The sequence below is a fragment of the Neoarius graeffei genome, chromosome 4 (assembly GCF_027579695.1).
Source record: "Neoarius graeffei isolate fNeoGra1 chromosome 4, fNeoGra1.pri, whole genome shotgun sequence".
NCBI classification, from domain to species: Eukaryota; Metazoa; Chordata; class Actinopteri; order Siluriformes; family Ariidae; genus Neoarius; species Neoarius graeffei.
Window position 1 is genome coordinate 52,666,323 of NC_083572.1, and position 26,808 is coordinate 52,693,130.

Sequence of the window (26,808 nt, forward strand, 5' to 3'; positions counted from 1 at the left end):
TAATTCTCAGTTTCAACATTTGATATGTTGTCTTTGTAATATTTTAAATTTTATACTGCAGTTTGTTTGTTTTTTTGGAAACAGAGTTGTGCATTACAAGTAAATTTGTGTGACCATTTGATTAAAACACCAGTTTGAAACAGCTTTGAAGGTAGATGAGATTGGGTGGCTAGAAGGTAGAGTACAAGCATACTGGAACATTTTGTTTCTACTTCCTTTTGTTCCAGACTCTCAGGATCGTTTCATTTGGAGCTAATGGAGTTTCTCATTTGGTCGAATCTTGACGATGACTAAAAACTTAAGTCTTCACCTTGGGGCTGTGATTTCCCATGTGGAGCCTATGAAAGGCTTTCACTTTGTCACAATTATCCTCTTTCATGTTTTTGTCTTGTTAAGGATCTGAAGAAGTGGACTCAAAACACTGAGCACAGAGCTCGAATCCTTTAATCTTATTTTTTATCGCTGAAACCTGCAAGATCATAGAGCGTAGGTAGGTATGTATTTTCTAATATTTGACTGATTTCGACAATAGGCAATTGACTTGTTGCTGAACAAGGCAAGTAGCCAATTACCTTAACATTTAATCCTTTGAATTCAACTGATGCAAATTGCATCCAAATTCACATTCATTCTTCTCAGTTGAATTTATCAAGAAATTTTTCATCGCAGCAAGGTGGAGCACATTTCACATAAAATGGCACGACTTTCCAACAATGCTAGTTAGTTATGATGAAGTGTGCAAGAGAAAAATAATTTTGAATTTACATTAAATTTACATCAGGCTCTGTCCTTCTCTACACCCATTAGTCTTGTTTGAATTGCTCATGCACTTGTCACTGCATAGATATGAAACACATATTACAAGAAACAGCAGAACCGGAACTTTGTAATGATGCTAGTCACATTTGTACATTATTTGTACAACCCCGATTCCAAAAAAGTTGGGACACTGTGTAAAACATAAATAAAAACAGAATGTGAAGATTTGCAAATCATGGAAACCCTATATTTCATTGAAAATAGTACAGAGACAACATATCAAATGTTGAAACTGAGAAATTGTATTGTTTTTTGAAAAATATATGCTCATTTTGAATTTGAACATGTTTCAAAAAAGTTGGGATGGGGCAACAAAAGACTGAAAAAGTTGTGTAATGCTAAAGAAAACTAATTTGGTTAATTGGCAACAGGTCAGTACCATAATTGGGTATAAAAAGAGCATCCCAGAGAGGCGGAGTCTCTCAGAAGTAAAGATAGGGAGGGGTTCACTGCTCTGTGAAAGACTGTGTGGGCAAACAGTGCAGCAATTTAACAATAACGTTCCTCAATATAAAACTGCAAAGAATTTGGGGATCACACCATCTATGGTACATAATATTATTAAAATATTTAGAGAATCTGGAGAAATCTCTGTATGCAAGAGAAAAGGCTGAAAACTGACATTGGATGCCTGTGATGTTCAGGCCCTCAGGGCGACACTGCATTAAAAACAGACATGTGTCTGTAGTGGAAATCACTGTATGGGCTCAGGAACACTTCAGAAAACCATCGTCTCTGAAAACAGTTCATTACTGCATCCACAAATGCAAGTTAAAACCAGATATAAACAATATCCAGAAACATCACCACCTTCTCTGGGCCCTGAGCTCTTTTACGATAGACTGAGGCGAAGTGGAAAATTGTCCTGTGGTCTGAAGAATCAAAAATAGAAATTATTTTTAGAAATCATGGACACCACGTCCTCCAGGCTCAAGAGGAGAGGGACCATCTGGCTTGTTATCAGTGCACAGTTCAAAAGCCAGCATCTGTGATGGTATGAAGGTGCATTAGTGCAGATGAGCTTGTACATCTGGGAAGGCATAATTAATGCTGAATTATGTACATGTTTCAGAGCAATATGCTGCCATCCAGACAAAATCTTTTTCATGGAAGGCCTTCCTTCTTTCAGCAAGACAATGCCAAACTGCTTTCTGCACATATTAAAACTGCATGGCTCTGTAGTAAAAGAGTCAGGGTGCTAAACTGGCCTGCCTGCAGTCCAGACCTGTCTTCCATTTAAAATATTTGGCACATTATGAAGCATAAAATATGACAAAGGAGACCCCAAACTGTTGAGCAACTGAAATTGTATATCAAGCAAAAAGGAGAACATTTCTCTTTCAAAACTACAGCAATTGCTTTTTTGAAATGTGTTGCAATCATTAAATTCAAAATGAGCATAAATTTTTCAAAAAACAATAACATTTTTCAGTTTCAACATTTAATATGTTGTCTTTGTACCATTTTAAATTAAATATCGTATTGCCGTGATTTGCAAATTATCGCATTTTGTTCTTATTTACAGTTTACACACCGTCCCAACTTTTTTGGAATTGGGATTGTACATACTGAATTTATCATGTTATGAGCACAGACCAAACTTCTGCAAAGTAATATCATGACTAATTTCTTCACCTGTTTTCACACTCCTAGTTCTGGCTGAATAAGTTGCGAAGACCCTATCCGTTTCACAAACAAACCACTCTTGTTTCTCTGTGTGACAAAACATTGTCGTGTAATCTGGTTTTGAATTCACAACAAATAAAACAATGACCTTTTTCTGTTAGACACTAAGCACATATTTTTGCAAACTGTTGTATAGCCATAGAGTATCCCATAATCAATATTGTCAGACTCTAGCCAATCTCCCCTACATTTTAAAAACATAATTTCATAAGACGTTATCTTTTTCCTATGATATATTGAAACAGAAATACAACAGTGTATTGAACTACAGAGCTCAAGTGAGCCAAGTACCTTGAATGAAACGGCAGACACTGATGTGCTATTAGTGGCTTCAACAGAAAGTGTAGGTAGCTTGATATTGAAGCATTAAAGTTGATTAAATTTCAATCCTCCACCCAATACAGCTGGAAAAATTGGTACTTGGACAGGTCTTTAGTGCACATGCCCAGGAAGTACTTAATGATTGCCTCCTTCTGTCTGAAAGAGCAAAAATATGATGCAACTTGCTCTTGGGGGCTCGCCTGAGCCAGCACATTATTTCAGCAAAGACTGCAATAGAGGACTGAAGGAGCTATGCAGGAGGCAGAAGGTCCACATCTGTGCTGCCATGGAAGCCCAAAATACAAAGGTGTTGGGTTTTTTTTGTTTGTTTGTTTGTTTTTCCAGAGCAGAATGTGATGAAGCCTCTAAGGCATGATATATTATTTCAACTGCTAGGAGATCATGGTGTCGGTTCTGAAATCTCATAGCCGACAGTGTAATGGTTCTCACCTTTCCCCAATTAATGCAATGGAGCTCAATAACAACAGACCAGTAACTACTGAGCACGCTGTCCACAGGGCATCATTTACGGTTTCATAGTCGGCCACTGCCAAATATGGAAAAATTAATACTAAAAATATTTACTGGACTAGAATGCCTTTTGTTTCCAAAAAGGGAGAACTTCCAGCTGCTGTGGGGCACAGATGATTCCTCTGCTTCTGCATACATAGAATGACATGCCAGTTGATAATCCTTCTCGTCAGGTTAGCGTCACTGACTAGCTGTTATGTGGACATAGAAGGGGAGAAGCCAGACAGAGCTCCTGATCTCACATGTGGAATCTCGAAGCATGAAAGTAAATAACAAGACATCATATTTGACATCTACACAGATTGCACAGGTCATAACCATGAAAGCTAGACTTGTAGGTTATGTAAAAAAGTTCTCACAACACCCATATATACACTTTGCACATCTGGTTTATTGCAACTCCAGCAATAAACCTGGGAATGCTGCACCTCAGACCATTCCAGTGTTACTGAATGCTCAACAAGCATACAAAAAAAAAAAAAAGTGTCATTATTGGTGACAAGGGCATGCATATGCACCCTGAGGTACTGATTCAGTATTTCCCTCAAGGAATGTTTTTAGTTATTCTCCCTTCAAACTGGGACATATGCCGCTTTTCCACTACAAACGCGGCTGAGCCGTGCCGTGCCGAGTCGAGCTGAGCGGGGCTATTGAAGTTGCATTTCGACTACAACCACGCTGAACCGTGCTGGCTGGAAGTGGGTGGACACATTGGGTGGAGTTAGCGAAAGTGGGTGGACGTCACGTGATGTCGTTAAGCAGCGCAAACAGTGACATCAGTGACAGTGGCGGAACAAGTCAGAGCCGGGCCGGGGGCGGGGCAAATGACCGGGCCCTTTATTAAAGCTTATCATAACATCATTTTAGGCTACAAAATGTCCGCAACTGCGGTGTTTACCAATTTCAACACTACCGGGTGCAACTATATGTTATTTAGTACATCAAGTCCTTCAAACGAACATGTAACTCAGAAACAAAAAACATTAGGATACTGTATACATGGCTCATAATAAAACAGCAATAGCCTATACTGCGCACATTATTTGAAGGGCATACGAATGAGCGCTCAGAGGTTGCAACGGTGACAAGAAGAGTCAGAAATAAAAGGAGGGCGGTGCAAACCTCACTGAATGCACTGTGTTTACCAATTTCAACACTACGGGGTGCAACTATGTTATTTTGTACATTAAGTCCTTCAAACGAACATGTAACTCAAACAAAAAAAAACATTAGGCGACATACTGTACATGGCTCATAATAAAACATCAATAGCCTACTGCGCGCATTATTTGAAGGGCATACGACGAGCCTTGCGCTCCGCGAACTCGTCCACGATGCTCTGTATGTCACTGATTCAGTGATCTTTTAAGCAGTAGTCTCACGACCCGGATAGTAAACAATAAACATGGAGGACATGGAGTCGTTAGTGTTGCTGGTCTTGGTGCTGTGGCTTTTTGTCACCGACAACGCCAACAGATACTGGCAAGAGCGTATAGATGAGGCGAGGCGCATAAGGCTTCATAATTCTCGTAATTCGTAATTATTCTTCTTCCGGGTTTGCGGTGTTTACAGATCCCAGCGCGCTCGCGGGGCGTGTGTGGGCATGTGAGGACACTCCTCCTCACCAATCAGTGCACAGGGGAGTGTCTGCTCACGCCCCCAACCTCACTCGGCTCGCTTTGGCTCGCTTCAGCCCCACTCCAAAACGGTGCGAGTTTTAGGGGCTAAGCAGGGCTGAAGCGAGCTGAGTCGTGCTGGTTTTTGGTAGTCGAAACGCGAGCCGTGTCGGGCTGAAGTGAGCTGAAAAAGGGTAGTGGAAAAGGGCCAAAAGTAACAAAAGATGGTTCCCAGGAAGGCTGGGGGATGCTAAGTTTGAGTGATCCTCACGCTCAGTAGAATTTAATAGTAAGCCTCTGAATGATTCTTGTCCTCAGTAGAGTACAATATCAGCACCAGACGTAATTCTTACCTGTAACATAGAGCAGTATCAGAATATTGAGTGATACTTATCCTCACTAAAGAACAGGATCAACACAAGAGTGATTTTAATCCTTAATGGCCTTAGGTGTCAACCCCTTAAGTGATTATCTTCCTCAGTAGGAAGCAATCACGGTGAGTGTCTCTTAGCCTCAATAGATAGTTTTCACATGATGTCACAGAGTCGGGGATTCCCTAGTGGCAGCCATCTTGCGGGTCAAGCTTACCGTACGGGTGACTGAGCACACATTGTAACGCACAAGTACAAAGTCTTCAAAAGAACCCAAACAGGCTATTTAAAGCTAGCAATGGTGCACACCTGTTGTATTCACGGCTGTCGTAATAGGTCAAATGATGAAGTCAAGCGGAGCTTTTATGGAATTCCCACTGTACGGGAGCACGAAGACGAGCAAACAAAGAAACTCAGCATACAAAGGAGAAATCTATGGCTTGCGAGAATCAACCGCAAGGATTATCAGCCTTCCAAACACAGCAAAGTCTGCTCCGATCATTTTATAAGTGGTAAGTTGTTTACATAAACAATCAATTGTGTTTAAGTTTGTTTTTGGAAACCAAAACATCATGTGAACACTCTCTGGAGAATGCCTAACTGGAACCGCTGAGTGTACGTTTACATTGTAATGTACACTTAATATCGCTCGTTTGTCACGTTTCTATTTGAAACTTGTCACTTCACTCACGCAAGGGTCATTTTTGAAAAACATTTTAGGTCTATTCTGTATGATTTGATTTGTGTTTGGGATGCAAACAGCGCGCCTTTTGGCGGATGCTGCCTGAATCGCGCAGATCCGATTTTTTTTTTTTTTAGGGGGGGCGTTGGAGTGTCTGATTATAATTTCAAAGTAAATTCTGTATTAAAATTACTAAATAAGCAAATCCGTTACAGTCCATGAAACAGGAAGTATAAGGATGAGAAAAAAACAATTTAAATCGGAAAGCTGCGCACATTTGCGCAGCCCGAGCGGTGTGCAGGACTGCGCAAATGTGCGCAGCTTCCCGATTTAAACTGTTTTCTTTTTTCTCATCCTTATACTTCCTGTTTCATGGACTGTAACGGATTTACTTATTTAGTAATTTTAATACAGAATTTACTTTGAAATTATAATCCGACACTCCAACGCCCCCCCTAAAAAAAAAAAATCGGATCTGCTCAATTCAGGCGGCATCCGCCAAAAGGCGCGCTGTGAATATATAAAGTTGTATATATCAGACAGCCTTTAAAGTTTGATGAAGTCAGTTTCAGGCTTTGGAGCAGGCTTTGGCAGTTTCAAGCTTTGGCAGCCCTGCATAATCACTTGAAAATGCATCTTTGTCCACTTCGTAGGGGTCAATTCCCCCAATCAAGGCCAGTTTGGCTGCATACCGTTGCTGTGAGATGTCATCTAATGTATCTATATACTTCTGTTTGCTTGATTTTGCCAACATTGATCTTATTTTAGAAAACTGACTATATAACTTCATAAATTCGTCCGAGATAACGTAGCTGGTAGTGGCGATGGTCCGTTTTGTTTGCCCCGCAAGATGGCAGCTGGGGGGCGTTCCCCGGAATGCCGTGACGTCAGTGAAAACTATCTATAAGGAGCAGACTTAACACTTTAAGTGATTTCCAGTCTCAGTAATGTATGATATTTGCCCCAATTCTGATTTCCGCTTGTTATGATCCGGCAAGGTGTAGAATTTGTTACAAACCCTTCTGATGACTTGATGCATTGCCCTGGAGACCTAGAATGAAAGGACATAGAATTAAATGTTATGTATGTATTGGTGGTTGTATGACTGAGTAGATGCCTGCCAGGCCACCTGAGTCACTCAACTTTATAACAATGGAGAGAAGATTGGTGGGATACTTTTTTAGGCTGTACATGTAGGGAATCCATGGCCTAATGGTTAGAGAAGCTGCTTTGGGACTAAAAGGTTGCTGGCTCAATTCTCTGGACCAGCAGGAATGGCTGAAGTGCCCTTGAGCAAGGCACCTAACCCCCAACTGCTTCTTAGGCTGCTCTGGGTATGTTGTACGTCACTCTGGGTAAGAGCATCTGCTTAATGTAATGTACATGTGAGGCCAAGGTGATGACTTTGTTATTAGTACTTGCCAATGAAATGAGCAAACGGGAAAACTTCTACTTAGTCAGAGAATCACACTTATATATTACGTAAAATTCTGTCCTACTTAACTTGACAAAAGAAGCTTGTAGAAAATCAGTAACAGAATATCATTACCAACCACAATATTATACAACACTGCTCAGAAGAGTATTTCAATTATTTATATGCACTTATAACCAGTTATGAAAAATTGGATGATCTCTAAGCCATTTTCAAAGCTTCTTTAAGCAGAATTTTCAAGACGGATATTGGGAAAAGACAGTATTTAGACATCTATATTCAGTAAATCTACTTTAATGTAATCTGGTCTGCTCCCTACCAACAAGCTTTATTAAAAGTACATAGCAGACATCACATGGGTGCAGCAAAAATGCAGGCATCCTGGTTTCCTTTCATTTCAGTTATATTCTGTTCCTTTTCATTTTTTTTAATTTCCTTTTTAGTCTTGCACCACACACACACACACACACACACACACACACACACACACACACACACACACACACACAAGAATGATCTGCATGCAATGGAGCCAATAAAGATTTAAATGAGACAATAGATCTTCATAGATATAAATGCTTATCATGATGTATGTGAAAGCAAAGTAATAGCTATACACTTGTCTGAAACAAAATCAGTCCCACTAAACTACAGCCCCTCAGGGTTGGTTTGCCAGACATAGACTTAGCCTGTGTCTGGAGAGCCACCCTTGTGTAACACAAGAGCCTGAGACATAAGACATATGGATGTGCTACCTTTTTTTCTGAGTCATAACACCTGGCTGGAGTCAGAACACATAACTATTATGTGTAACCAAATTATGTGTATTACTCAAAACTAATTTTTAAGCTAGGTGAAAAATAGAACAAACTAGTACACAATGTAAACATGGAAACAGGAAATGAAAAAGCAAGAAAAATATAGCTTAGGGACAGTAGCTATACAGGTGGCACAGTGGTGTAGTGGTTAGCACTGTCGCCTGCGGCAGCCCAGTGGCTGACGGGGGCCTTTCTGTGTGGAGTTTGCACGTTCTCCCCATGTCTGCGTAGGTTTCCTTGGGGTGCTCTGGTTTCCCCCACAATCCAAAGACATGCAGTTTCATGCAGTAATTGCCCATAGGTGTGAATGTGTGTGTGTGTGTGTGTGTGTGTGTGTGTGTGTGTGTGTGTGTGTGTGTGTGTGTGTGTGAATGGTTGTTTCCCATGCCCAGAAATGGGAGGGTTGCAGCAGGAAGGGCATAAAACTATACTCCAATTAATATGACATATGGATCAATAGGGTCCACATGGACCCCGACCTGGCAACAGTGCTGGACAAGGGAGAAGGAGGACAGTAGCTATACAAGACTACCTTTCTTTCAGGACAAATAAACCATCCTTATTTGTGTGTGTGTGTGTGTGTGTGTGTGTGTGTGTGTGTGTGTGTGTGTGTGTGTGTAAGCACATTTGTACACTGAAATATTAAATGTTTTTTATGCTCCACAGCTTTCAATACTTCAGATATTCTATGGCCACCTCTTCATAATTTAATAAAAATCAATCTATCTATCTATATACAGTCCTTCCAATACACATTGAAGCTTGATGTGTCTTCGCATTCAAATATTCCTGTTTCTTTCAGGCTTATGCACTAGTATAACATCAGATAGGAAGAACCTAGGCTCACTGAAGGTACTGAGAGGATTGTTAGCAAAAACATCTTGCACAAATCTGCACATCCCTTCTGTGATGTGATATCCTTTATACATTTTAGCTACTGACCCATCACTTCATTACCTGCCATGGTATTCTTAATAATGCTAGTAGAGATTTTCTGCTGCCTGCCATTAAGCTCCACAATGCTCTCTGCCAGCATGCCCACTCAAATTATTAACCAGAGTGGATAGACAATGACCATGCATCAATAACCAAATTTTCAGCATATTATGCATCTAAAAATAACATGCACAATTAGGGTTCAAGCACCAAGTGCTTGGAAACCCTATCTGTAATTGTTAGGATTTTGAGGGGTCTAAACACAACATGCTTGGAACCCTCTGGTTTTTGTGAGTTTTGCTCAGTAATTTTTTTCATTATTTTGTAGATCAAAATGTCGGTCATACAGACGATAGGTAGTACTCCTTCCAGCTAGACTGGCAAGGGAGATGAGACTGACTGGCCTTATGGTGATGCTATAGTACAGTGTTTACATTCTGGCCCATATCTCGAAAATCATGAGGCATTAAAAAAAGTTTTTTTTCCTCTGATTTTGTAACTGAGCTCCATTTAGTATGACAGCATATCGGGGCCATTGTCCGTAAAAAAATAAATAAATAAATAAATAAAAGGAGCTGAGGGAGGGGGCTAATATTCTGAGGAAAAACTAAGAATTTCCTTGATTAAAGCAGTAAATTTATGAGAAAAAAAAACTCGGATAGTCTTTTAAATTATAAAGTCATAAATTTGAGAAAAGAAAATCAGAAATACTCTTAGATTAAAGTCAGAAATTTCTGAAAAAAAAACAGAAAAATAGTGTTTAAAAATTATGGAGCTGGGGAAGGGGTAATATTTTGAAGAAAAACTCAGAATTTCCCAGATTAAAGTCATAAATTTACTAAAAAAAAAAAAAACTTGGATATTCTCTGAGATTATAAAGACATAAATTTAGGAGAAAATACCCCGAAATTCTCAGAGATTAAAATTGTAAATTTACGAGAAAAAACTTGGATATTCTCCGAGCCAACAAGCACTTGCTTCCTGGCTACAGTGCTTTCTGGGAAATGTAGCTGAAAATTTCTGAGAACTTTATTCTTTTATATTGTGCAACTGAAGAGGAAAGACTGCATTTCTTGTAACTACCGGCTTGACTGTGGCATCTGTGGTGTGATGACGTTGATCAACATTGCAAAGTGAAGCGATGTGGTTCCTTCACAAAAACAAAACCCCTATTTTTTCCGTCTTAACCAAGGTAAGTTTAGATGACTATTTCTCAGGAACAGTAAGTCCGATCAAGCTGGAATTTGGTACACTGCATCTTTGTAATTGGATTTCTAAGGACGATATTTATTAAAAATCCTAGCCAATCAGCTTTCAGGAGGCATTAAGGTTAACATTGAGCTACTGTCACAAAAGCTGATTGGTGCGTACATTAAATCAATAGAAAATTTAATGAAGGAACACAACATCAATATTTTGCAACTGACTTGCCATCTCAATCTTAGGATGTGAACCATGCAGAAAACCTTTGGTCTCCTTCCTTGTTAGATACTGAAGGAAGAGATTCATTGCTGTTCCTTGGTGAGACTTCATCAAATATGAAAAGGTGCTGATTTTGAAACCAGTGAATTACAAAATGCACTTCCAAAAATGTTTTTTTTTTTTTTAATAATTACTATTGTGGGCAGTAGGGGTCGACCGATAATCGGCCTGGCCGATATATCGGGCCAATATTCTGCATTTTTAGGGTTATCGGTATCGGCCATAATTTCTACCGATATGGCGATAACATGCCTTTTTGCAGCCATTTCGTTCCTAACGTGACTGTCACTGCACGTCCTTTCCTGCACTCGCCTCTCCGAGTTCAAGAACACGGTCCCGCCCACCACAACATCTGATTTGTTTGGCACAAGAGATATAGCCAATCGACACGCGTAGCTAAACACTCTGAACTGTTTCAAGGCGCCCGTATCAAGGTAAGGACACGCTGCTTTTCCCGCAATAAGTCACAAACACACAAGTTGCAAAAGCACAACATTATATGTTTACATTCTTCATCTACTACTCGTTAAAATTGTCCATTTGCATCTGTGTAGCCAGGCAAACTTAGCTTACGGAAGCACTTGAATTAGCCTACAACCAACTAGTCTCGCTGAAACAGCATAACGTAGGCTGCAGTCATTTTTAAATCCCCGTCTGGAAACGTTGTGAATGTGTCAGTAGTTCTACTCGAACAGTAGAATGACAGCCATACAGAGAGGTGGTCAAGGCAACTTTATAAAGCGCTGTTTGAACATTTAAACAAGCCAGGTGTGACTAGTATTTATAATTCTTGCGCAAGTGATTCTCCTCGCTAGCGCTTCTGATTCGGAAAGCGATATACTCTTAAAGGAGCAGCCGCTCCTAATAGGGAGTGATAGCCTACTTTACTGTATGTTTGATTTTACTTTTTAAAAAATGCTGCAGGCAGCTCCCTACACTTGGTTTGTTATTTAAAAACTACTTGAAGTTAGTAAGTCTTACTTAGTTCTTAGTGTAAAAGAACCCAGAGTGTATTTTCATTTATTTTCCACTGAAAATGGTGAGCTGTAATATAGTAGGGAGTGATTTTATTTTTTTATTGGTGAATATTTATTTTATTATTATTTTATTTCTCATTTTATTCTAACTAATATTTGACTTTATTGTACAAATGCTGCTGGCATCTCCCTGCACAAAATTTCATGTTCAATTTTACAATTAAACATACATTTCATGGATATGAAGGTCTTTGTCAGTGTGTGCTATGTTTAATTTAATGTGAATTATAATGTTTACATTTATCGGTTGCACATATCGGTTATCGGCATCCCAATTCCATAATAATTGGTATCGGTCCTGAAAAAAACATATCGGTCGATCCCTAGTGGGCAGCATGGTGGTGTAGTGGTTAGCACTGTTGCCTCACAGCAAGAAGGTCCTGGGTTCAAGCCCAGCCGCCGACGAGGGCCTTTGTGTGGAGTTTACATGTTCTCCCCATGTCCGTGTGTGTTTCCTCCGGGTGCTCCGGTTTCCCCCACAGTCCAAAGACATGCAGGTTAGGCAAATTGGTGGCTCTAAATTGACTGTAGGTGTGAATGTTAGTGTGAATGGTTGTTTGTCTCTGTGTCAGCCCTGTGATGACCTGGCGACTTGTCCAGGGTGTACACCGCCTCTCGCCCATAGTCAGCTGGGATAGGCTCCAGCTTGCGTGCAACCCTGTAGGACAGGATAAGTGGCTACAGATGATGGATGGATAATTACTATTGTCATGAACTCTCACTTGCGCTGTGTGCTGCGCTGTGTGCCTCGTGCAACTACTTCAAGTAGCTACTTCTGGGTTCATAGCACTGAACTACAAGCCCCAACTCCAGTTCCTAGGATGCACCACAAGTCCGTCTGGAAATCAAGTGCAGCTGTTTTATATTCTGGCTTATGACAGACTGGGTATATGGTATAAGGGCTCCTCACGCACTCTTACTTTGTGGTATAAACTCATGTGTCAGATGCTGCCTACCTTCCTGATTTTGTTCTTGCTTCTGTCCTGGTTTTGATCGTGCCCTGTTTCTTGCTCTTTTTGGATTTTCCCTGATATTGTTTGCTGATCACAAGAACCCTGCCTGTTTGACTACAATTTTGTCTCAAGTTTTGGATCTGTCTGCCTATGTATAAAACCTCCATTTTGGATATGCATCTTTCCCAACCCGCCTTACATGACAGAATACCTCACCTATCGTGGATGCAGCAGGACACATGGAACAGCAATATCAGCCTTTCAACGTGCTTTTTTCAGCACTCATGGATGGATGTCCTGGCCCCTATGATGTAGAGAACACCACCAATGGGTTCTTACTCCAGTGCTGTCTATTCTGTGAGTCTAGTGGAACCCAAACCTCCAGAGTGCATGTGGGTCTGGTGCATGATCTACTGGCGCATTGGACCAGCTTGCTGGTGGGCTAACCACTTTGTCACTGTGGAACCCCTTTGCCTCAGAGACTCCACAATGTTCAGGGGTATGCTGAAGTGGTGATTCGAGGCCCACAGAAAGGAGGAAGCCCCTGAAATTTTTGGGGTGGGGGATAGCCTCCGTTCTCAAGCTCCCTCCAGAGGCTGACAGGGCAGCCTCCACTCCAGAGCTCCCTCCAGTGCCCAACAGGAGGGCTAACAGGGAGGCTTTCACTCCAGAGCTCCCTTCAGTGGCTGACAGGGCAGCCTCTGCAACAGATCCCCTTCCAGTGTTCAATAAGGCAAATGACAGGGAGGCTTTCACTCCATAGTTCCATCCAGAGACTGACTGGGTGGCCTGCACTCCTGTACTCACTCCTCTGCTCACTCCTCTGCTTGACTTTAAAGATGTCATCTCATTGCTTCCTAACTGTGAGGAAGAGCTCTTCACTCTCCCTCCTGGAATTGTAGAGGACATTGTCGCTCTGGCTCCTGACTTCAGGGAGGGCATCATCACTCCGTCTCCTGACTTTGGTGAGGAAAACGTCACTCCACCTTCTGACTTCAGGGAGGACATTGTCACTCCGCCTCTGGGCTTTGGGGATGACACAATCACACTGCCAGCTAAACCATGTGGAAGCGACATATCCATGACCAAGTCCTTGACTGAATTCCCGAATATGCCTGAATCCATGCCCAAGTCCATGCCTGAGTCCACACCTGAGCCTGAATCCATGCCCATATCCTTGCCAGAGTTTATGCCCATGCTTAAGCCCATATCCATGTCTCAGTCCATTCCTGAACCTGAATCCTTGCCCATGTCTAAGTCCGTGCCAGTGTTTATGCTCATCCAATGTCTCATACCCAGACCTGTATCCACACACATGCTGGTATACAAGCCCATGCCTCCGTATATGCCCTTACCCAAGCCCAAACCCTTTAGGGCACTGTCCAGCATCATGCCCTTGCCCAGAGGTCCTGGTCTTCCAGGTGGGGGGGAGGGGTTTGTTTGGGGTTCTATCATGAACTCTCCCTCACTCTGTTTGCTGCACTACGCACCTTGTGCAGCCAAGTGGCTGCTTCCAGGTTTGTGGCACTGAACTACAAGCCCCGATTCCAGTTCCCAGGATGCACCGCAGGTCTATCTGGAAATCACAGACAGCTGTTTCATATTCCAGCTCATTACAGACAGGGCTCCTCAAGCATTCTTACTTTGCAAGCTATTGTTGTTATAAACTCGTGTGTCAGATGCTGCCTACCTTCTTGATTATGTTCTTGCTTCTGTTCTGGTTCTGCTCATGCCCTGTTTCTTGCTCTTTTTGGATTTTCCCTGATTTTGTGGTTTGATGATTGCTAGAACCCTGCCTGTTTTGACTACAACTTTTCCTCAGGTTTTGGATATCTGCCTATGTATATACAGTGGGACAAAAAAGTATTTAGTCAGTCACCAATTGTGCAAGTTCTCCCACTTAAAAAGATGAGACGCCTGTAATTTTCATCATAGGTATACCTCAACTATGAGAGACAAAATGAGAAAAAAAAATCCCAAAAAAAAAAAAAAAATCACATTGTCTGATTTTTAAAGAATTTATTTGCAAATTATGATGGAAAATAAATATTTGGTCAATAACAAAAGTTCATCTCAATACTTTGTTATATACCCTTTGTTGGCAATGACAGAGGTCAAACGTTTTCTGTAAGTCTTCACAAGGTTTTCACACACTGTTGCTGGTATTTTGGCCCATTCCTCCATGCAGATCTCCTCTAGAGCAGTGATGTTTTGGGGCTGTCGCTGGGCAACATGGACTTTCAACTCCCTCCAAAGATTTTCTATGGGGTTGAGATCTGGAGACTGGCTAGGCCACTCCAGGACCTTGAAATGCTTCTTACGAAGCCACTCCTTCATTGCCCGGGCGGTGTGTTTGGGATCATTGTCATTCTGAAAGACCCAGCCATGTTTCATCTTCAATGCCCTTGCTGATGGAAGGAGGTTTTCACTCAAAATCTCAAGATACATGGCCCCATTCATTCTTTCCTTTACACGGATCAGTCGTCCTGGTCCCTTTGCAGAAAAACAGCCCCAAAGCATGATGTTTCCACCCCCATGCTTCACAGTAGGTATGGTGTTCTTTGGATGGAACTCAGCATTCTTTCTCCTCCAAACACGACAAGTTGAGTTTTTACCAAAAAGTTCTATTTTGGTTTCATCTGACCATATGACATTCTCCCAATCCTCTTCTGGATCATCCAAATGCTCTCTAGCAAACTTCAGACGGGCTTGGACATGTACTGGCTTAAGCAGGGGGACATGTCTGGCACTGCAAGATTTGAGTCCCTGGAGGCATAGTGTTACTGATGGTAGCCTTTGTTAGTTTGGTCCCAGCTCTCTGCAGGTCATTCACGAGGTCCCCCCGTGTGGTTCTGGGATTTTTGCTCACCGTTCTTGTGATCATTTTGACCCCACGGGGTGAGATCTTGCGTGGAGCCCCAGATCGAGGGAGATTATCAGTGGTCTTGTATGTCTTCCATTTTCTAATAATTGCTCCCACAGTTGATTTCTTCACACGAAGCTGCTTACCTATTGCAGATTCAGTCTTCCCAGCCTGGTGCAGGTCTACAATTTTGTTTCTGGTGTCCTTTGACAGCTCTTTGGTCTTGGCCATAGTGGAGTTTGGAGTGTGACTGTTTGAGGTTGTGGACAGGTGTCTTTTATACTGATAACGAGTTCAAACAGGTGCCATTAATACAGGTAATGAGTGGAGGACAGAGGAGCCTCTTCAAGAAGTTGTTACAGGTCTGTGAGAGCCAGAAATCTTGCTTGTTTGTAGGTGACCAAATACTTATTTTACTGAGGAATTTACCAATTAATTCATTAAAAATCCTACAATGTGATTTCCTGGATTCTTTCCCCCCATTCTGTCTCTCATAGTTGAAGTGTACCTATGATGAAAATTACAGGCCTCTCTCATCTTTTTAAGTGGGAGAACTTGCACAATTGGTGGCTGACTAAATACTTTTTTGCCCCACTGTATATTATAAATAAACCTTTTTTTCCTGCATATAAATCCTGCCCAACCTGCTGTACATGATCACTATTAAATGTCTTACTAACACTGTCCACTTTATTGGGCACCCAGTACACCTGCACATGCATCAAACCTTGAGGTGGATGGACTATAACAGCTGAAGACCACATCAGATTCCACTCCTATCAGCTAGGGACATGAAACTGAGGCGATCAAGGTCACAGACTCACTCAACCTGGATAGCTGAAGACTGGAATAAAAAAGGCATTTTTTTTCTTTAAATCTTCAACTGTCCAATTTGGGTAAGCCTGTGCCCATGATGGCCTCGGATTCATGTTCTTGGCTAACAGGAGTGGAATCTGATTTGGTCTTCAGCTGTTATAGTCTATCCACCCCAAGGCCAGTGTTTTGTGCATGCTGAGATACTTTTCTGCTCACCACAGTTGTAAAGAGTGATTATTTAAGTTACTATATCCTGCCTGGTACAGTAGATCAAACCAATCTGGCTATTTTCCCCTGACCTTTCTCTGACTCATTTCCACCCACAGAACTGTTGCTCACTCAGTGTTTTTTTTTAATCCATCCATCCATCCATCCATCCATCCATCCATCCATCCATCCATAACCGCTTATCTTGTGCAGGGTCATGGGCAAGCTGGAGCCTATCCCAGCTGACTATGGGTGAGAGGTGGGGTCCACCCTGGACAAGGTGCCAGGTTATCGCAGGGCTGACACAGAGACAAACAACCATTCACACTCACATTCACACCTACGGTCAATTTAGAGCCACCAGTTAGCCTAACCTGCATGTCTTTGGACTGTGGGGGAAACCGGAACACCTGGAGGAAACCCACGAGCAGGGCTCGACATTAACGGTTGTCCGCTTGTCCGGGACAAGTGATACTTTATGTCGGACAAGTTCATCGTCTCAGTTACTTGTCCGATCGGACAAGTGCCAAAATACGCCGATATTCGGGTTACATATCAAATTTATCAGTTTATTCACATGATTTCCAAAGCATCTCACTCAACATACTGTTTTGATGAATCGCCGGATGTTTCTATTCGGAAAGAGCGATGTGCGCATGTGCAATATTTTACTTGCGAAACCAGCCAATACCGCTTGGCCAATGGGGTCAGAACACGCAGAACTCAAGGGTTGATAGATGAAGATGAATAGAAACTTTATTTGTATCCATTCATCTGTGAGTCAATAGAGGTGTGGAGGTTTTCATAAGATATATTATCTTGACATTTGATAACTAGATTTCAGTGTATACTAATCAGTGATTTTACAGTATTAATCAGTCAATGTTATCAGTTGTTTTTATTTGTAGCATTATGTTTCTCTTGTCCAAACTAGTGATATCTCATCAAGTCATAAATTTTATGATAATGTTACTTTTTGTGATATTTGTTACTGAACTGCAAAGTACTGATCTGTGTGTATATAATGGTTAGTGTTTCTGGATCTCATAGTATAGTTATTTTGTTCATAAAATTTTATGTTCATAATTTCTACTCTATTGGAATATATTGCTTCTGAACTTCAGCATAATAATTGGTGAATTATGGTATCAATCAGTCTGTTTTACTATATTTTTGAACTTTTGCCTCAGTATATCAAGTATTGATTACTTTTGATTCATAGATATTATGCATATGTTGTGAATTCGGAAACAAATGCAATAAAGATTGTTGGGTTACAAATAGTTTATTTGTGGGGGGTTTTCTCAAATATTTCTTCGGACAAGTCAACTTCACATTCGGACAAGTAAATTTCATTTCAACTTGCCCGACAGGACAAGTGGTTTCAAAAGTTAATGTAGAGCCCTGACGAGAAGAAAATGCAAACTCCACACAGAAAGGTCCCTGTCGGCCACTGGGCTCCTACCCAGAACCTTCTTGCTGTGAGGCGACAAGTGCCAACCACTAGACCACTGTGCCGCCCCAGTGTTTTGTTTGCTGTACCATTCTGTGTAAACTCCAGAGACTGTTGTGTGTGAAAATATTTCAGATCAGCAGTTTCTGAAATACTCGAACCAGCCCTTCATTTTGATGTTTGGTGTGAAGTTCTTGACTTGTATCTACTTGATTTTATGCATTGTGAATGACTGGATAGTTGCATAAATAAACAGACATGCAGGTGTTCTTATTAAAGCGGACATTGAGTGTACATGGCAACAGGTACACAGTCAACTTCTGTTGACTAGAAAATAACTTTCCATATACTCAGTCCATCTCTTGCTACTCATAATGAAGCTACTGGCATTTTATTTTTATATAAGCATAGGCCAAGACTGAACTGTAACCATGCAGCTACACAGCAAAGTGAAAACAGCAGCAAAACAGCATTAGCTCCCTCTATCTGTGTGGCTCCAAAGAGCAGACAGTGATCTCACTTCCTGTGCTCGATATAAACAAGATCTGCAGTTGAATAAAAAAAAAAAACCTAACACTGTTGCCTCATGCACATCAGTTCTTTTCTGCAAGGGATCACCTTTTCTACATACAGGATAGTCAGACTGAACACACGTGCTTTCCGCTCTTGCTTTTCCACACACTCGAGCATAGAACTGCAGGCACCTAATGATGAACCCTGAGGAGCATGAAAATAGGGGTGTCCATTGTGACTATTTATTTTATTATAAAATGTTAGGATAATAATCAGACCATAACTTAACCAAGAAAGACGATTGTTCTGAGCAAAGCCATTTTTGCTTTATTATCATCTCCTTACACCAGACCTAGCATGCCACCAATGACAGAATCACAAATGGCAACTGTTGCCATGGAAACGTTGTCAGAGATTGAACCGAAGACAAGTGCTTCACCAAGGCTACACAGTATCTAGGAGACTACACGTGCACACCTTGTGAAAAGTCTTCCTCATTTGTAGAGACACAGATCTGCTGGAGTTCCAACACGTGTGCTGAGGAGGCTTCTGGCATGCTAATATTATAAAACAGAATGAAACTATGTCCTGCTCTCTGTAAGATGACAAATGTCTGACAGTTTACCTGCTATACTGTACCTCAAGTGCCTTTGACTGTTTGGTTATTTGAACACACATATATAATGTGTTTAGTCTACGTTTAGTTCATATCTAGTGTTTATACTGTTTATATTGTCTGAGTGTTTAGTCTGTGTGTGGTTCTTATCTAGTGTTTACACTGTTTATATTGTCTGAGTGTTTAGTCTGTCTTGTTCTTATCTAGTATTTATACTGTTTATTTATACTGTTTATATTGAGTGTTTAGTCTATGTCTAGTTCCTATCTAGAGTGTTTATACTGTTTATATTGTTTGTTTTTTTTCAATTATTCTTTAATTTATTGCATTGCCTGTTTGCACCGTGGGTCAGAGAGGACTGATATTTCATCTGTGCTGTATGTCGAGCGTGTATAGCATATGACAATAAAGTTGACTTGACTTGAAAGTGTCACCCTGTGTAAGTCCAATGAATAAAACTGATGTCCTATGAAATGTCATTTTCGATGTAACACTTTCAGGGGCTTTTGTCACTGCAAACATACAGTTGATCAGATTTCTTTACTGAAGAATACCTCTGTTAAAGGAACAGTCCACTGTATTTCTATAATGAAATATGCTCTTATCTGAATTGAGACGAGCTGCTCCGTACCTATCCGAGCTTTGCGCGACCTCCCAGTCAGTCAGACGCAGTCAGACGCGCTGTCACTCCTGTTAGCAATGTAGCTAGGCTCAGCATGGCCAACGGTATTTTTTGGGGCTGTAGTTAGATGCGACCAAACTCTTCCGCGTTTTTCCTGTTTACATAGGTTTATATGACCAGTGATATGAAACAAGTTCAGTTACACAAATTGAAACGTGGCGATTTTCTATGCTATGGAAAGTCCGCACTATAATGACAGGCGTACTAACACCTTCTGCGCGCTTCGGCAGTGCATTGATACGGAGCTCAGATATCAATGCACTGCCGAAGCGCGCAGAAGGTGTTAGTACGCCTGTCATTATAGTGCGGACTTTCCATAGCATAGAAAATCGCTACGTTTCAATTTGTGTAACTGAACTTGTTTCATATCACTGGTCATATAAACCCATGTAAACAGGAAAAACGCGCAAGAGTTTGGTCGCATCTAACTACAGCCCCAAAAAATACCGTTGGCCATGCTGAACCTAGCTACATTGCTAACAGGAGTGACAGCGCGTCTGACTGACTGGGAGGTCGCGCAAAGCTCGGATAGGTACGGAGCAGCTCGTCTCAATTCAGATAAGAGCATATTTCATTATGGAAGTACGGTGGACTGTTCCTTTAAAATGCACTGTGGAAAAAAATGCTGCAATAAGACAAAGCTTTGCTACAATAAAACACCAAGTCTTTATGCATTTTCATTTGAATGCTGCTTACTGTACAACTTCCTGTAGCTCAGTTTACCCCAGGTGAAATAATCAGGAACTGGAGAAAGTTCTGTCTATTGAAGTATTTGGGGGTAATTATGACAAGCAAATGAAGTCACATAATGTGATTCACTATATACAGTACAGTAAATGCCCCACATAGTATAATTCCATACACTTGCCTGAACAGGACAATTTATACTGTATGAGAATGGAGATCCACCAGGCAAGGTCACGCAGACTGTCAGAGATACAGCATCATATCTCCATAAATAGGTTTAAAACATTCATCATTGTCACCTTTTTTTACATGATCATATGTCTGAATAGAAAACCATCTTTATGGATCCATTGATGCCACAAACTACTTTAAGGAACAAAAATATGCTATTTTAAGTTTTTTTTTTTTTGCTTAGATTGAATAGTTCCTCTGGCAACAGGCCATATACTCATGCTTCCTATTAAAATAGATTGCAGATCATTTTGAGTAAACACGGTCAGAAATCGAGGTACAGTAGGAGTCCATTTCTGTCCCCCAAGGTACAATCTCGACTAATATACCCCCTACAGCTCATTTTTAGACCTCAAGGTAACTATGTGTACCTTTTAAGGGCCAAAAAGGTACAAATATAGTCCCAAGCAGTATATAATGGATAGAAATAAGTAACCTTAGAGGGTCATGCCCCAGTGACAAGCCATTGTACCCCTAAAGGTACAATAATGTAGTTTATTTTCTGAGCATTTACCATTTCTGAGAACATGCAACCAAAGATGGGGATTACGATTCAAGTAGGATGTGTGTATGCATATACACTGATTAGCCATAACACTAAAACCACTGATAGGTGAAGTGAATAACATTGATTATCTTGTTGCAGCGGAGGTAGTGTGATACTCTGGGCTATGTTCTGCTGGGAAACCTTAGGTCCTGATATTCACGTGGATGTTATTTTGACACGTACCACTTACCTAAACATTGTTATAGACCAAGTATATCCCATCATGGCATCTTAATGACAGTGACCTCATTCAGCAGGATAATGTGCCTTGCCGCAGTGCAAGAAAAAAAATTATTCAGGAATGGTTTGAGGAACATCTCAGTTTCATCGAGCATCTCTGGGAAGTGCTGGACAAACACGTCTGATCCATGAAGGTCCCACCTCACAACTTTGAGGGCTTAAAGGATCACGTTTTGGTGCCAGAAACCACAGCACACCTTTAATGTCATATCATCTGTAGCCGCTTTATCCTGTTCTATAGGGTCGCAGGCAAGCTGGAGCCTATCCCAGCTGACTACGGGCGAAAGGCAGGGTACACCCTGGACAAGTCGCCAGGTCATCACAGGGCTGACACATAGACACAGACAACCATTCACATTCACACCTACGGTCAATTTAGAGTCACCAGTTAACCTAACCTGCCTGTCTTTGGACTGTGGGGGAAACCAGAGCACCCGGAGGAAACCCATGCAGACATGGGGAGAACATGCAAACTCCGCACAGAAAGCCCCCTCGCCGGCCACGGGGCTCGAACCCGGACCTTCTTGCTGTGAGGCGACAGCGCTAACCACTACACCACCATGCCGCCCTACACCTTTAATGTGTCAGAGATTTTTTGGTGGCACATGGGGACCTATACAAGACCGTATTAAGCAGGTGGTTTTAATGTTATGGCTGATCAGTGTATGTGCTATAACCATAATGGGAAGTGCATTTGTTGTGTGCATTAATAAGCAATAAGCAGTATTACTATACACAAAGAACACTTTTTCGATGGAATAAAAACATGTATTCTATTCCCTTCTAGCAGGTTTCATTCAGTTGGTTTGCTAGCATGCAATATTGTTAGCATATCGCTTATCCTATGTGTATTATGTCAGTCTATCCAATGGAGAATGAGTGTTGAATATGGTTTACGATATTGCATGGTTGTCAAGACATGACGTCACACGTCCGATACGTAAAACTTCCACAAGTGAGCGACTGTGACAATTTGTAAACAAGCATGGCTGCTAGGCGACTTGTCCAGGGTGTACCCTGCCTCTCACCCATAGTCAGCTGGGATAGGCTCCAGCTTGCCTGCGACCCTGTAGAACAGGATAAGCAGCTACAGATAATGGATGGATGGATGGATGGATGGATGGATGGATGGATGGATGGATGGATGGATGGATGGATGGATGGACATGGCCGCCAGGTTTGCTTCATTAAATACGGAAGATTGAGAGAATTTTGAAAGAGAAAGACACACTGAACACCCAAAAGGAATATATAATAATAATAATAATAATAATAATAATCTTCTTATTCTTTTTTTGGCTGCTCCTGATTAGGGGTCGCCACAGCGGATCTTTCATCTCCATTGCTCCCTGTCTTCTGCATCCTTCTCTACCACTTTCATGTCCTCTCTCACCACATCTCCTCTTTGGCCTTCCTCGTTTTCGTTTGCCTGGCAGCTCCATCCTCAACGTTCTCCTTCCAACATGCTCTGCATCTCTTCTCAGGATGTGCCCATACCATCTCAGTCTCAACTCTCTTAGCTTAATTACTGTAATTCCCAAGCTCTCCACATGTGCTGTCCCTCTGATGTGCTCGTTCCTTATCCTGTCCAACCTGGTCACTCCCATCGCTCAACTCCGCCACCTCCAATTTTGCCTCCTGTCTCATCTCATTATCTCTGGCCACTTTATCCTGTTCTACAGGGTCACAGGCAAGCTGGAGCCTATCCCAGCTGACTACGGGCGAAAGGCGGGGTACACCCTGGACAAGTCGCCAGGTCATCACAGGGCTGACACATAGACACAGACAACCATTCACACTCACACCTACGGTCAATTTAGAGTCACCAGTTAACCTAACCTGCATGTCTTTGGACTGTGGGGGAAACCGGAGCACCCGGAGGAAACCCACGCGGACACGGGGAGAACATGCAAACTCCGCACAGAAAGGCCCTCGCCGGCCACGGGGCTCGAACCCGGACCTTCTTGCTGTGAGGCGACAGCGCTAACCACTACAATCACCGTGCCGCCCCGGGTATGGTATTAATAATAATAATAATAATAATAATTTGTCCAGGGTGTACCCCGCCTTTCGCCCGTAGTCAGCTGGGATAGGCTCCAGCTTGCCTGCGACCCTGTAGAACAGGATAAAGCGGCTAGAGATAATGAGATGAGATCATACTAGTCTAGCTGAATGGAATATATCTGATATACCACTCAAAACCAGTCAGTGTTATTTAAACATCCTACAGCCTACTCATAAATGAAGATGGGTATCAGGACAACCGATTTGTTTCAGTATGGTGTTTTTATGGTATCAGGTTATGTCATGATATTAGTCAGGGATAACCTGTACATGTATCAGAAATCAGTGGGATTTGCATCCATGTGTCACTTGAAATTCCTAACACGTAATGCATGAAGGGAGCTTGGATTTGCTTTGCGCGCTCACAGGTGTGTTATAACACTCCACTACCCTACCTTTCACAGGGTCCTCTGAGAGATCCGAGGAGCTCGGGTTGGGCTCGTCCCCTTCAAACAGCTGGTTGATCTCTCCCAGCTCGCCGTCACTCCTGGATGAAGCGCTCACTGTGAACCTCTGGCTCATGGTGCAGATGTGATGCTCGGTGCTGGAATTCGCCGCAGATGCAGATGTTAGCGATCGGCCACCGACAGCGGCGGAGCGGCAGCCTAAAGCACTAACTCACTGAAGGGAGATGATTATTCACAGTCCTAAAAATTAATCTATTCTTTTTCTCCCCCCCGCGTCTGCGGCTCCTACACTCGGTATTGTTCGCTGTCTGAGCTCTTCACTGAGTTGCAACCTGCTCATCAACCGGTGTCTTGGAGCGCCTGCGTTTCCCGGTCCTAGCGCCGGTAGGAGCTGTCCACACAGACACGCATCATCACCATCATCTCATCTCATTATCTCTAGCCGCTTTATCCTGTTCTACAGGGTCGCAGGCAAGCTGGAGCCTATCCCAGCTGACTACGGGTGAAAGGCGGGGTACACCCTGGACAAGTCGCCAGGTCATCACAGGGCTGACACATAGACACAGACAACCATTCACACTCACATTCACACCTACGGTCAATTTAGAGTCACCAGTTAACCTAACCTGCATGTCTTTGGACTGTGGGGGAAACCGGAGCACCCGGAGGAAACCCACGCGGACACGGGGAGAACATGCAAACTCCACACAGAAAGGCCCTCGCCGGCCACGGGGCTCGAACCCGGACCTTCTTGCTGTGAGGCGACAGCGCTAACTACTACACCACCGTGCCGCCCCATCACCATCATGCAAACTGCATTTAGTCACAGTGGTGCTTGAAAGTTTGTGAAAGAATTTTCTATATTTCTGCATAAATATGACCTAAAACATTATCAGATTTTCACACAAGTCCTCAAAGTAGACAAAGAGAACCCAGTTAAACAAATGAGACAAAAAAAGAATTTTCCCCGACACTGAATGATTTTTGTTTAGTGAACCAAAAGCTACTGAATTTGAAATCATAGACTTCCAATTTTATGAGGTTTTTTTTAATAGAACAATTAATGAATTTAGGGCCACGTGGCCCTACAGTATATAGAGTGCTCCGAGATGATGCTAAAAATAGTAACACTGCGGTCTGCACGGCCATCTTGGTAGTCACTCGCTCCAGAGCGCTCAGAGTACACATCATAGAGTACACATTCACCGATTCGTTTCCGCGTTAGAGGGCTTAGAAGCTTGGATTTTTTTTAAGAATTTAGACATCTGAAGTGATGGAGCACTACTGTGAAAGTTTGGATAAGCAGGCACGGGAGCGTTATGCTGAGAAGGTACGTTTCATTGGGAACGTAGATCCATACACTGTTAGTGAGAAGGAATGGAAAGCTGACCCCAGCTTGTTGCCGCATGTGACATACATCGATCTTGTGAACTATCTAGTGTTTCACCCAAGTCCATTTTGTGAACTAAAGCATGTTTACATAAACATTACAAGGCCTAGATCTTAAATGCCATTTGATGCAACAATGCACTGCAGTAGACATAAGCTACCTAATGTGACAAATATATCCATTAATCATTGCTGAAAGTACATAGAAAAGATAGTTTGTATCACATTTATTTTAGTAACTATGAAATTCAAGAAAATTTAACCTACCTGTCACGAAGTGATCAGAACAAATCTGGTTACAGTCAAGTTGTCCTAAATTTGATCGGTTAATGGCAGCCAGCCACTGTCGTCTCCTCCGCTCGCTTTTCTCCTGTGCTGCAATTCTCTGGTTAGTCACGACTTTAGGGAGTCTGTAGAAGCTTTTGCCACCCTTTTCCCCCCGGCTACTACAGCCAACAATGACACACGTATTCGGCATTGTCACCCCTTTTTGCTTCGATGAACAACAATGCACTGACACAGCAACCTTTGACTTCCAATATGGCCACCGCTGGGTTCGCGCTGACCTCGAAGCACTCTATTCTCCGCTATTTTTTCTTGCTTCACCGTGACCCAATTCAAGGTACTACGTCATGCATCACGTGGTGGGCTTTGCCCGTTCGTGCAAGGCATTGTGGGACACAAATTTGAAACAGGAGAGGGAAATGGAGGACTTGAGTGTGCAAATGAAACGTGAAAGACTGACTGCAGTAATGAAAAGCAAGGAGAAAAGACGTTATGTTGCAAAAGAAAGGAAACACAGGACCAAATTAATAAATATCAGCGGTCAGCAAGCACCTTGGTGTGATCAGCTGTTCGTTTAGCGACAGAATGATGTAACTGTTAGTGCATGGTCAAGGTACACCTGTGCATGTGCACACGGACTTCCTCTGTCTGTGCGAAGCCAGCAACCTCATGCACATTATTTGCTTGGGAATCCCCTCAAATTAAATAACTTCCCAGCCACACAGTGGCCTGATATTTTGTGAAATATTACAGAAATAAACATATCACAATGACCAAATTTCAGAGGGAACTAAATTTCACTGATTTTATGAAATCAAAAGGCCGTCTAGCTTGAATGAAGCTTTAAAAGTCCAGTTATGTACAGTGGTGCTTGAAAGTTTGTGAACCCTTTAGAATTTTTTTTATTTCTGCATAAATATGACCTAAAACATCAGATTTTCACACAAGTCCTCAAAGTAGATAAAGAGAACCCAGTTAAACAAATGAGACAAAAATATTATACTTGGTCATTTATTTATTGAGGACAATGATCAAATATTACATATCTGTGAGTGGCAAAAGTACGTGAACCTTTGCTTTCAGTATCTGGTGTGACCCGCTTATGCAGCAATAACTGCAAC

At 42.0% G+C, this 26,808-nt stretch overlaps 1 protein-coding gene across 2 annotated transcripts in view; it reads right to left on the reverse strand.

Annotated features, from left to right (window-relative positions):
- The window catches only part of slc12a5a (solute carrier family 12 member 5a), a 443,979-nt gene extending 419,851 nt beyond the window's left edge, over positions 1-24,128 (reverse strand). For both annotated transcript variants that reach the window (XM_060918253.1, XM_060918252.1), the window contains exon 1: positions 24,002-24,128. In XM_060918253.1, the coding sequence (XP_060774236.1) occupies positions 24,002-24,128 (127 nt within the window). The remainder of the gene's footprint in view (positions 1-24,001) is intronic.
- Between the last annotated feature and the right edge of the window lie 2,680 nt (positions 24,129-26,808).